Here is an 11,755-nt window from a genome sequence, read left to right as displayed (position 1 = left end):
ACACACAGCTCTGCTTAGAGTGGTTTAGGAGACCAAATGAATAAAATATAAACGTGTAGACTTACCGTAAGCGGACGATGAAGCTGGATTTTGAAGAAAACGTAATCCGCGAAAAACATGCCAACGCCATTGATGCAGCCACGCACAGGGTTGTTTGCAGCCCGAATGATTTTCCGCCGTCTCGCGGTAAAATGGGTAAAACGTGAAACAGAAACCCATTTCACGGTCGTATCTTTATCGCTCGCACTCTTGCCGTGTGCAGCTTGATCTGATATCCAAGACCACTGAAGGCAATTGGTTTATAAGCATAAATTCTTCGCTTACCCTCTAAAAATGTTATTGTTTTCGTGAAAACAGAACCGAAATCTCACTTCTTGTCGGTATACGCGCCGCATCTCCCACCGAATAGTATGTGGTACAGTTATCAAATAATAATTATAAGGTTGCGTAGCATGAAGTCTTTTTTGCGTGTCTTCGTGTTTACAAAACTAATATGCGCCACATCAGCGTGTCATTGGCTCCGAAGCAACAGGTGCAAGGGTAGGAACGAAAAAATACTGGCTTTGTGATTGTTGCGTCGCAGCACTTATTCACGTGAATACAAACTGCAAAGGTAGAAATGGCAGATGTTAATCGCACAGAGGACCAGGGTCTTTGAGATTAATCTAAGATGTTTCTAAGGGATGGGCGCTTCCTTGAATTCTCGCACCCGTATTTCCCCCTTTATTTTCAGGACGTTTTAAAGAGAAATGTAGAACCGTTGATGAGATGTTTCTGATTTCAGCGCGTTGGACAGCAACGATCGAAAGACGGAATGGAATTGTGTAGAGCGATTCCTTTAAGGGATAGCGCATTCGTTCGATGTAGTACAGTTTGCGGGCGCACTTACTTCAAGAATGGCTGCCTTTCCTTGGCTTACTTGTTATCATTAAATATCTAATTGTATTGACAATATACGTCACGGTATAACGAAAAGGAACTTGTCAATGCTCCTGAAAACAATATACTGGAGAGTGCTGTAATGGGCTTACGCAATACTTTTTAGCCGCCGCGGTGGCTCAGTGGCTGTGGTGCTCGGCTGCTGGTCCGAAAGACGCGGGTTCGATGCCGGTCGCGGCGGCTGAATTTCTTTGGAGGAGAAATTCGAGGCCCGTGTACTGTGCGATGTCAGTGCACGTTAAAGAACCCCAGGTGGTCGAAATTTCCGGAGCCCTCCACTACGGCGTCTCTCATAGCCTTAGTCGCTTTGGGACGTTAAACCCCATAAACCAACCAACCAACCAATACTTTTTAATTTCCGTAATAGCGAAGGAGGTGGGGGTCTCCCGACATTGTTGCGGTCACTAGATGCAGGTCCCTTCAACATGCAGTGCAAAAAGAAATTGACATTGTTCTGGACTTAGTCGAAAGTCAGTGTATCGAACATTGTTAGATAAAATTACGATTGTTAGACTGGTCTATAGGCAGTAGGCTATCTATAGTGTACAGTCTATAGACGAAAGAAAATTGAGGTAGTTGTAGACTGTAGTCTATAGAGAACCTATAGACCGTCTATAGAAAAAGGAAATTGAAGCAGCTATAGACCGTAGTCTATAGAGAGTCTATAGACCGTCTATAGACGAAAAGAAATTGAGGCAGCTATAGACCTTGGTCTATAGACCGTCTATAGACGAAAGGAAATTGAAGCAGTTATAGACTTTAGTCTATAGAGAGTCTATAGACAAAAGAAAATTGAGGCAGCTATAGACCTTAGTCTATAGCGAGTCTATAGACCGTCTATAGACGAAAGGAAACTGAAGCAGTTATAGACTTTAGTCTATAGACAGTCTATAAACAAAAGGAAATTGAAACAGCTATAGACCTTAGTCTATAGCGAGTCTATAGACCGTCTATAGACGAAAGGAAATTGAAGCTATTATAGACTTTAGTCTATAGACAGTCTATAGACGAAAGGAAATTGAAGCTATTATAGACTTTAGTCTATAGACAGTCTATAGACAAAAGGAAATTGAGGCGGCTATAGACCTTAGTCTACAGCGAGTCTATAGACCGTCTATACACGAAAGGAAATTGAAGCAATTATACACTTTAGTCTATAGACAGTCTATAGACAAAAGGAAATTGAGGCGGCTATAGACCTTAGGCTATAGCGAGTCTATAGACCGTCTATAGACGAAAGGAAATGGAGGTAGTTATAGACTTCAGTCTATAGAGAGTTTATAGACTGTCTATAGACAAAAGGAAATTGAGTCAGCTATAGACTTTAGTCTATAAAGTGTCTATAGAAAGTCTATAGACAAAAGGAAATTTGAGCCAGCTATAGACTTTAGTCTAAAAGGTGTCTATAGACAGTCTATAGACAAAAGGAAATTGAGGCAGCTATAGACCTTAGTCTATAGAGAGTCTATAGACAGTCTATAGGCGAAAGAAAATTGAGGCACCTATAGACCTTAGTCTATAGAGGGTCTATAGACAGTCTATAGACAAAAGGAAATTGAGGCGGCTATAGACCTTAGTCTATAGAGAGTCTATAGACCGCCTATAGACAAAAGGAAATTGAAGCAGCTATAGACTTTAGTCCATAGATTTTGTATAGACTGTCTATAGACGAAAAGAAAAGTCTATAGGATGGCTATAGAGTCTATAAAAAGTCTATAGAAAGTCTATAGACCATTTTTATAAGGGTCGCATCCGTCGCTAGCTCTAAACAGACGGTGCACCAGTCAGAGTTTGACCAATGTTACTTGTTCTGCGCTCTAATTTGTCTGGCGCTGTGCATCTTTCAGTAATCTACTTCTCAAATCCTAAAAAGAAAAACCCGAAAACGCCGGTTAGATCTCGGCCGCGGCGGCGAATTTCGACGGAGGGGAAACTATAGAGGCCCGTGTACTGTGCGGTGTCAGTGCACGGGCCAGTTTACAGTGGAAGCTGTATAGCTTTCCTCTGTAGCCGCATGGCTACGCTTTGGTGGATGCCAATGAGTAGTTTGCTCCCTCATGAGAAATTTACTTTACCTTGAAGGATTCCCCTGAAATTTTTGGCCGCACTCCCTCCACTTCGAGTTTTTCATCTATTCGTTCTAGCCCTATTATAAGCTTGCGTACCGGTTAGCTCAATTGGTAGAGCGACTGCTCCGGTGAAGTGGTGGTCCCGGGTTTGAACATCGGACCAGGACGAATTATTCTTTGACTACGAAGTTTCTGTGGAACCTATATAGCTCTTTTCTGTAGCCGCATGGCTGCGCTTGGATGAATGCGTAGTAGTAATTTTCTCCTTTACGCATTTACGCATTTAAGAGTTAAATACAGTGATCTAAAAGCTGTCAGTTTGAGTAGCTTCTTCTATAATAGGTGTAGAAAATTCTATAATTCTGTCTGGTAAAAGAGGTAGTTTCACCCTCAGGTTTATCACTGGATGCGAGCGTGGACGTGGTGAGGACAGTGCAGGCAGCAGCGGGAAGTCTGCTTAAAGTCCTCACTTAAACGAGTTTTGGGTTTGGAGCAAAAAGCCAGTCGCCAGCGCAAACGATCAGTATATAGTTAAATAAAAAATTCTTTCTTCTCGTGCCGTCTCTACACCCTGTTGTCTTCCTTATAGCGCTGTCTTCAGTTTCTCAGATGCGACTCAAAGTTAAGCGCTTTTGCCAGGCCACAAAAAGAAACAAAGATCAGTGGCTCAGTGGTTATGTTGCTCTGCTACTGACCCGAACAACGCTGGTTTGATCACTGCGCGGAGGTCGCATTTCGATGGAGGCGAAATTCTGGAGGCCCGTGTAATGCACGATGTCAGTGCATGTTCAAGAACCCCACGTGTTCGAAATTTTCGTCGTCCTTCACTACGGCGTCCCTCATAGCCCGAGAATGTCAAACCCAGTAAACCATAAATCAGAAACGATAATGAAAAATCCCGGAAAATTCAGCGTGGTTAGCCAACATGCAAATTAGATGCGCTAGCACTTCGGTTTTCACTTCGGTTTGGGTTCAAGGCTCGGTTTTCAAATTCAGCATGCTTCAGAGAAAAATTGGCGAAATTGGCCAGCGGGGGTCATGATACAGTGTTCGGAGTCCTCATACCACTCCTGGAGCAGTGGTGCAGCGGTTAAACGAGGTGCCACTGCCCTCAGTGGGCAAGTGCTGCCAGCGGTGGACTTTTGGGGCCCAGGTTGCTCTGCCCGAGCAAACTCGCGCGGCCAATCAAAATCTGAACTGTTTCTTGCCACAGTGGGCAGTTTGCAATCAATCCGGTCTGCAGGGTGCGATGACTTCACAAAGTTACGTGACCTAAACGGCCCACCTGGCTCCCAGGGGCCCCCTAGACGAGCAGGCCGAAAGACAGTGACGAAATTAGCAACCCGTGTCTCCAGGTAGACAGTGCGAATTTGGCGATTGGAGGTCTCAGCCCTAGCGCACTAAAATGCAGGCCAAATAACAGGCCTCGCTACCCAAGTTCGTTTGCATGATCCTACAATGTGGCCTGTGCGCGTGTAAATCGTTAATGACACAGGGGGAGGATTTCAGGTTTTTTGATTGTGTGTATGATCTCTTCAGCAGAGTGTGCAAATACAGTGGGCGGAGCGTCGTCGCCTGTTGCTTTGCAGGTCACCCAGTAGGCTTTTTGTTCGTACTTTTTTTGGTATGCCCACCTAGAAACCGTCTCTACGATAGCTGGTAGCGTCCCAAATTCGCGTTCTCATTTTTACCCACAGGTGCTTACGCCGCCCGCTGGGCTTTTTGGGGCACAGCTGTGCAGAATAAGGTACCTTATTACACTCCACTGCCTATGCCCTGTAGATACCATAACAGATGCAGGAAATCGGTGCTGGAAAGGCAAAAGTCTGTCGGCTGCCATCAAAGCAGCCGCTATCAATCCCCGCCTGTAGATCAGTCATGAGAAGTGAGAAAGAAGGAAAACTCAGATTAAACGAGGAAGAAAAAATTTACATGCGCATGGCACCCATGGACCGGTGCCAGGGCTGTAGCAGAACTTTGATGCAGAATAATGAAGAGAAAGTGCCAGAGCCTCTCCAAGGACACCTTCTCTTTTATAAAAGAAATCAGCTTGCAGTATGTGGCACCCCACCGCGGTGGCTCAGTGGCTAGGGCGCTTGACTGCCGAGCCGGAGGATCCAACGTCGGTCCTGACAGCGGCGACCGCGTGTCGACGGGGACAAAATGCAATGCGTTCGGGTACTTTGTGATGTCAGTGCATGTTAATAAGACTGAGGTGGTTGAAATAAATGCAGACACCTTTCTTATGGCGACCCTCGTAGCCCATGTCCCTTTGTGACGTTTAAACCGGACGTTTAACTCTGATGTTTAACAGTCTCGTATTCTCTTCTTAAGCAGGTAAGCTTGTTTGAAGCATTTTGTGTGCAATGAAATCTGAGAATAACATAGCTTCATTTGTATTATAAAACTCGGGCGTGTGCAGTGCGCCCCTTATTGCCCTTGCAGTTCTGTTGGGATGCTTTCCTGTTTTTTTTCTTGCTGAAGTCATTATGTTTAATACATTGTCATCGACTAGAAGACAAAATGGGCAGTTGTACACCATGGAGTGCTCGTGCTTGGCACGGCGGCATTAAATCATTCCATCGCCATCCATCATGCAGTTCTGTCTTCATCACCTTGCCGTAAGGTAACATTGGTGCGAAGTGCTCGGGAATCATCGCCGCTCTGGTCGTGAAGCTTGGGCGAGCTGCGTTTGCCGTGGTCGTCGGCCTTGTGTTCCTGGTCCGCACCGCCCGGCTGTGCCCCAGGGCGCCTTACCAGAACCGACTTCGCCGTTCGCCCCAGCGCCGTTCACCCCCCCCCCCCCCCCCCCGACCTCAAGACACGACGAAGTGACCGTCCTGCCCAGACCCTACGACCCGACCAACCCAAGACACGTGAGCACACAGCCCGCTTCTATGCCGTGAGGTGCGCCCCTGGACTTGGGCCGTCGGCTCATGGTGACCTATGGCCCGGCAGCTTCCAGGACCAGCACTCATCCGATTATCTGCTCGTCTCTTCCATCGTGACGGCAAGCCCTGCGTCTTCTTCTCCCGTGTTCATCTCTCTTGTCATGCCCATCCTCACGTCCTGCGTTTCATCGTCACTACGGTCCTTCTACTTCGCGCAATCGGGACCATCCCAGGGTAGCCCCGGGTAGTGTCACGGACTAGAAGACGACAAAGTGGGCAGTGGACACAGTGCTCGCGCTAGGCCCACCGCCATTAAATCATTCCATCGAAATCTATCACGTACTCCTGTCTTTACCGGCTTGACGTCACGTAACAATATTTAGTCCTAATCTCTGCGATGGAGTCTTCTTAGGGCATAAGCATGTCTCATGCTTAATAATTTAGTTTTCCACTCGGTGAGGGTGCAGCCTTAAGTACGACAGTAGCAGGGCCACTGTCGTATAGATAAGAATGGACTAAGCAGCGTATGTGCTACAAACATCTCGTGGTCTGGAGACCTCTGCTGTGGAGGCTATCACAGCCAACGTGAAGCTTCTAGACAATAAAATCAATCACAAAATAACAAAAAAAACACAAAATTCCTTCATATGATATGAACTAGAATACAAGCAACTCCAACGGCAAACAAATTATTTCCACAAATTAACAGCATACAAGTCCATCGAAGGGACCCATATTCAGAACAATATAAATGCATCCCACCACAAGCATTCACGCAAATGCAAGTGTACAAGCATAAAAGATGGCAGGACTGTTCTTCCTGGTCGTTTCTCAAATTTGTCCCCTTGGCCCTTATTTGCTTCCAGATAAATCTCAATGATGAAGTACATTTCATGTCATTACGTCTGACCTGAGTGTGGATATAAGAAGCACAGTCCTCTCCGCGGACGGCATCTGTACTACCCAGTCCAACAGGTGGGTGCGGTTCTGTTGGCTTTTGCGGTGACTTTTCACACATATCTGGAGCATAATTTTTGTTTGATGCGCTTACGTAAGGCGTGATGTTCTGATTCTATTGCACGTGAAGTCGGATGTCTCGTTTTATTCTTCAACTTGTGCCAGGCTGTAGCACAATAAATGTAATTCTTAGAAGTAACGAACCGGTTCCTCTCACCATTCGTCTCACCTCGCCTTGTAAGATAACGTATAAGAGATAAATTTGCTTTATTTTTATTCGTGGTAGCTATTCTGCCGCTGCTAGGCGTAAGACGAGAGTCGGTTTGTTGTAATGGTTGCCGTCCTGACAACCAGATGGCGCCACTAGGCTGAATCTGTCATTGCATCTCTGATAGCGTACATTGAACTAAAGGTGTAAATGTGCCTGCGTATAGCGTATGTAAGCATGCATGCGCTTATGGCACGTAGATAGCGCAAATTTATGCTCTTTTTTCGCTATATCTGTGTACGCCACGATAGGCGACATGGTACGGAGAAGGGAGAAACAGCAGCGCCACGGCGGTTCCGCCTTGTCCGGGCGCAAACAGAAGAGAACAGGTCCCAGTTTTTCCGGCGAGCGAATCCGCTTCGCTCGCCAGGTTTTTGAACAAGTGTGAACGCGCCTTTAAAGCGCACAGCTTTGCTTTTTCAGGCCTCAGCTTTCTTTCCCACAAGCTTTCGGGACTGGAACAGTGGTTGGTGCTAGAGCCTGATTTCCGTGCCATACCATACCAACTAACCCTCAATACTGCGCAATGGTATCCCCAAACGCTCCTATTAAGAATGTACGGCCACGTGGGAGTGCAATGCAAAGAGTGCTGCGTGTTTTTCTCAGGTCTTAAGCGCAACAACCGCTTGCAGGCTTTCAGGTAGCTTATTATGGGACTTTTGGCAAAGTAAATTCTTCTAAAGCGGAATAATCCTTCTTTTTGTGCGTCCTCATCAAAGCTTCTTCAAGTGTGTGTTCCGTGGGTGCTGTCGGTATTGAAACATAAGTGTACGCTATTTCTACAGTGATATCTTTTTATTTATGAAGTTCCGCTCGTGAAGCGTGCACAAAAATCCGCTGTGTGCGCTCTATGCTAGTCACATGCGCTTGCGGCTCATATTACAAAAAGGGGCATGTGTAAGTTATTCCACTGCGTATTAATTTCCAGCGATGAAATTTGAGTCAATAAACTGTGCCAGAATTTAAAGGAGGTGCTATTGCTTATGCGGCGTTCCCCTGCCTTCCCGTCGTGAAATTTTTTTCTTTGGAGCGTTGATAAGGCATGTCGAATAAGAATGCAGAGAATCGGGGCTAACATATACGGGTATGGTTCTACTTCAGGGCGCTACACACCCGGGACTTCGCGGCGATGGCGCGCCGAAGACCCTACCGCCAAGTCATCGATGGTGTGCCAAGGTGCCCTTTTCTTGACCGTGACATCTTCAGAAAGAGCCTCTCATTCCGTGCAGATAACGGAAATGTCGTGCAATGTACGTACCCCAAAAGTGGGTCCCACTGGATACAGTACATAACGCAGTTGATTCTCAACGCTGGAGAGCCGATAAGGAACTACAGTGAATTCACACGCAACTATCGCGCAATAGAATACATGGACTGCACCAACTGGAGCTCACCTCTACCCGTCAAGCTCTTCCACACGCATCAACCACTTCAACGGGAGACTATGAACAAAGCGGCCAAATACATATACATGACTCGTAACCCGTGGGACGTCTGCGCATCGCTTTACCGCATGACGTCAGAACTCGCCACTGTCCATTTTCAAGACGGCACCTTCGAAGAGTTCTTCGATCCTTTCATCGAAGGTGACCTCGGTTACGGGGACTACTTCGAACACGTTGCGTCAGGATACGCCTTGAAGAGCGAGTCAAACGTCTTCTTCCTAACATATGAAGAGCTTCAGAAGAACATCCGAGACGTGATACTCAGATTGGGTCACTTCCTTGGCGAGTGTTACGGCCGGGCATTGGAAAGTGATCATCAAATGCTTCAGAATATTCTGGAATGGTCGAAAGCAGAACACATGAGGAAGGTCATTGTGTTCGACTTAGAGGGAAACCAGATTCCTGAATGGGATAATCTGTTCAAGCGAAACAAATTGCGCAGCAAACGTGGTGTCGACGGAGACAAGAGCAAATATGCGTTGGTCAAAGAAGCCAAGGTAGGGAGCTGGAAGAATTTCTTCACGCCTGATCTGCTGATTCGATTAGAAAATAAAATACAACAAGAAGGCGATAAGGCCTCATTCATGAAACTATGGGAGGATATTCGAGCAGAGGCGATCGCGCTTTCAGCGTCTTGAACTAGTATCCGGCCATTCTTTCTCCCCATAGTCGAAAGTTGTAATTTGTAATTTCATCATTAAATCCAGTATCACATCATAATCTGTACCTGTTCCCTGAAGCATAAAGCTTCTATGCGGCCAGTTCAGTCCATTTGTCTAGGCAAGATACATTTGCATAAATAGAGCACAGATCTCCGTTTTTTTTTAAGAAACATTTGTTCGTTCGAACAATTCAAACTAAAATGTCATATGCATTCACTGCAGGTGAAAGAAGCTAAGAAATTAAACAAACAAATGAAATGAGAAAAATCTACCTTCTGCGTCCAAATCTAATGACAAGCTTAGGCTACCTGCTACTAAACATATCAAAAGCATGCACAGCCATTCGTCGTAGAAGTATTGAAAGAGCGAAACTATAAAAACTCTGTCTGACATCAAGCTTCGGCATAGCAGACAACGACAAAAACACTGCAATGAAAGAGCGAACGTATGCCATAAAGAACTCTCTTGGTACATAAGAAACCGATACCCAGTGTTAGAAAAAACAACCTGCATTTTGCACGTCATCCTAACAACCTTCAAAATTACAACAGAAAGCACGCTTTGAAGCAAAAAAAAAGAACGTTTAACGGATTTAATTTTGTTTACTGTGCATTATATGAAACCCATTCATATACTTTACGATTGGCTTTCGCTATGAATGCTATTTCGGGATTCACATCAATCTGACTTAAGAAAAATAGAATGCGAAATGCCCTCGTTTGTTTGCCACAATTTGTGGAGAGTTCTAGTACCCCAAACCCTTAAACTAGGCGAAGGTCGTGAATATTTTTTTAATTCATATTTAGCCTCAGTTACTGAACCGTAAGCAGTGAATGTTTTCTCATAAATACCGCAATGTCCTCGTTGCTCTTATTGGTTTCATAAGCAATATTTTATGTTATCTTAATAATATTGCGTTTAAGACATTCTGCTTGTATTCTGAAGCCTGCCCAGAGACTGTCCCTCCATATACCTGTACTTTGAATATTATTCTACGTAATGCTGTACTTCGGACTGATCTTAACATCTATGCTTCTAGAAGCAGTTTTTAATCGTTTTTCGAGGTATTCATTATGCTGTGCTCAAGGAAAGTCTTCGTCAAAAAACGATCCTAGATACTTCACTTTTCTAGGCGTATCGACACCAGTAGATTTACAATTTAGCCTGTTTTCACCGTGCATTTAGAGCTTGGATTACACAATTTTCCAGCGAGGACTATGGAACGAAATTAATTGCGTCTTTTCTTAAGATAGGTGAAATTATTATTGATTACATTGTAGATATTCTGCTGCAGCAAGAACATGCCTTGATTATAGTTTCATCTCGCGAGGATTTATGCCGAGTCGTCAGCATAATGATATACATTTGAAATGAGGCGCAACTGTGTCAGGCCATTTATGTAGAGATTAAAAAATAAGGCCCTAGGACGAATTCCTCTGGAACTCCATAATTTTCTTGAAGTAATGCATAAGGAATTTTTCGTCTATCCTGGAAATAGTCAGAAAAAGTAGGCTCTGTGGCCTGCGGAATCTCGTGCGAGATAATGCTTTAAATAATAAATTACAGTCTATAGTATCAAACAGGTTTTTAGGTCTAAAATTATCGCTAGCAGAACTTTGTTATTGTCTCTGGCTCCATTCACATCGTCCACAAAATCTGCAAGCAGTGTTGTGGTACTTTTGCTCACAAAAAACTGCGCTGAGGCTCGAATAACAGGTGGTGAATATTACATAATGATAAGCGCTTAAATAACACTTTCTCTAGCACACATGGAAGACAGGGGAGAATGGCTATAGGTCTGTATTTTAGACACCCTAGTCACTGTCCGTAAACTGGACTTACAGATGAGACCTTCATTTGGTAGGGAATTTTTCCAGTGCGCACCATTTCTGCAATAATGTGAAATATAACAGCATCCACTTTATGGTAACTGATGACGAGATCATTGGACCGAATTCTATCATACCCTGGCGGCCCTGTAAGAGACACTACTGAAAGCTTCCCTTACTTCCATGTCGCTAAGATCTGTACCTAACATTGGAAGGAGAGTTCTGCACTTTCTTTGATCGGTATCATGCTGTCGAAGCGACTGCGCTTTTCTTCTTAAACACTAGTTAGAATCATCGTTCCAATCTTCAAATTGTCCTCTAGGGAAGTGACTGGAGATTCATTCATACCACGGTTTTTTTTTATTTCTACTTGAAGAGTTCATTATATTCCACGTTTTTCTTTTATCCCTCTTAGAGTCATTTAATTGTTCTTCAAAATAATTATTTTTCTCTCTCCGCATTATAGCAGATAGCTTATGCTTGATTTGCCTCTTGTTTTTTTAGAAAACTAAATTAGAGGCGTCTCGTTTACGTTTTTCTGATAATAGTTTTTTTCGGATTTCTTGTTTTTATTATAATTTTATTTATTCGCGGTTTAAGTGGCCGTCTACTCTTTATGCAAATGTTTTTCTGAGCAACGGCAGATTGCCTGAAATTGTTCAATTAAATTACTGTACGTTTCAACATGATTGAAA

At 44.3% G+C, this 11,755-nt stretch overlaps 1 protein-coding gene across 1 annotated transcript; it reads left to right on the top strand.

The window, feature by feature from the left end:
• The first annotated feature begins 8,248 nt into the window (after positions 1-8,248).
• On the top strand, positions 8,249-9,207 carry LOC149362760 (sulfotransferase 2A8-like). Its single transcript, XM_089569806.1, has one exon. The coding sequence runs from the start codon at positions 8,254-8,256 to the stop codon at positions 9,205-9,207; it is 954 nt and encodes a 317-aa protein (XP_089425932.1). The 5' UTR covers positions 8,249-8,253.
• Positions 9,208-11,755: the final 2,548 nt, after the last annotated feature.

This window comes from Amblyomma mixtum, chromosome 2 (assembly GCF_055824585.1).
Source record: "Amblyomma mixtum isolate Tamu chromosome 2, ASM5582458v1, whole genome shotgun sequence".
Classification (NCBI taxonomy): domain Eukaryota; kingdom Metazoa; phylum Arthropoda; class Arachnida; order Ixodida; family Ixodidae; genus Amblyomma; species Amblyomma mixtum.
The sequence above is the reverse complement of the archived record's forward strand: the minus strand, read 5'-3'. Positions and strand labels throughout refer to the sequence as shown.

Coding starts and splice junctions, on each gene's coding strand:
- LOC149362760 (XM_089569806.1), top strand. CDS start 8,254: ATGGCGCGCCGAAGACCCTACCGCCAAGTCATCGATGGTGTGCCAAGG.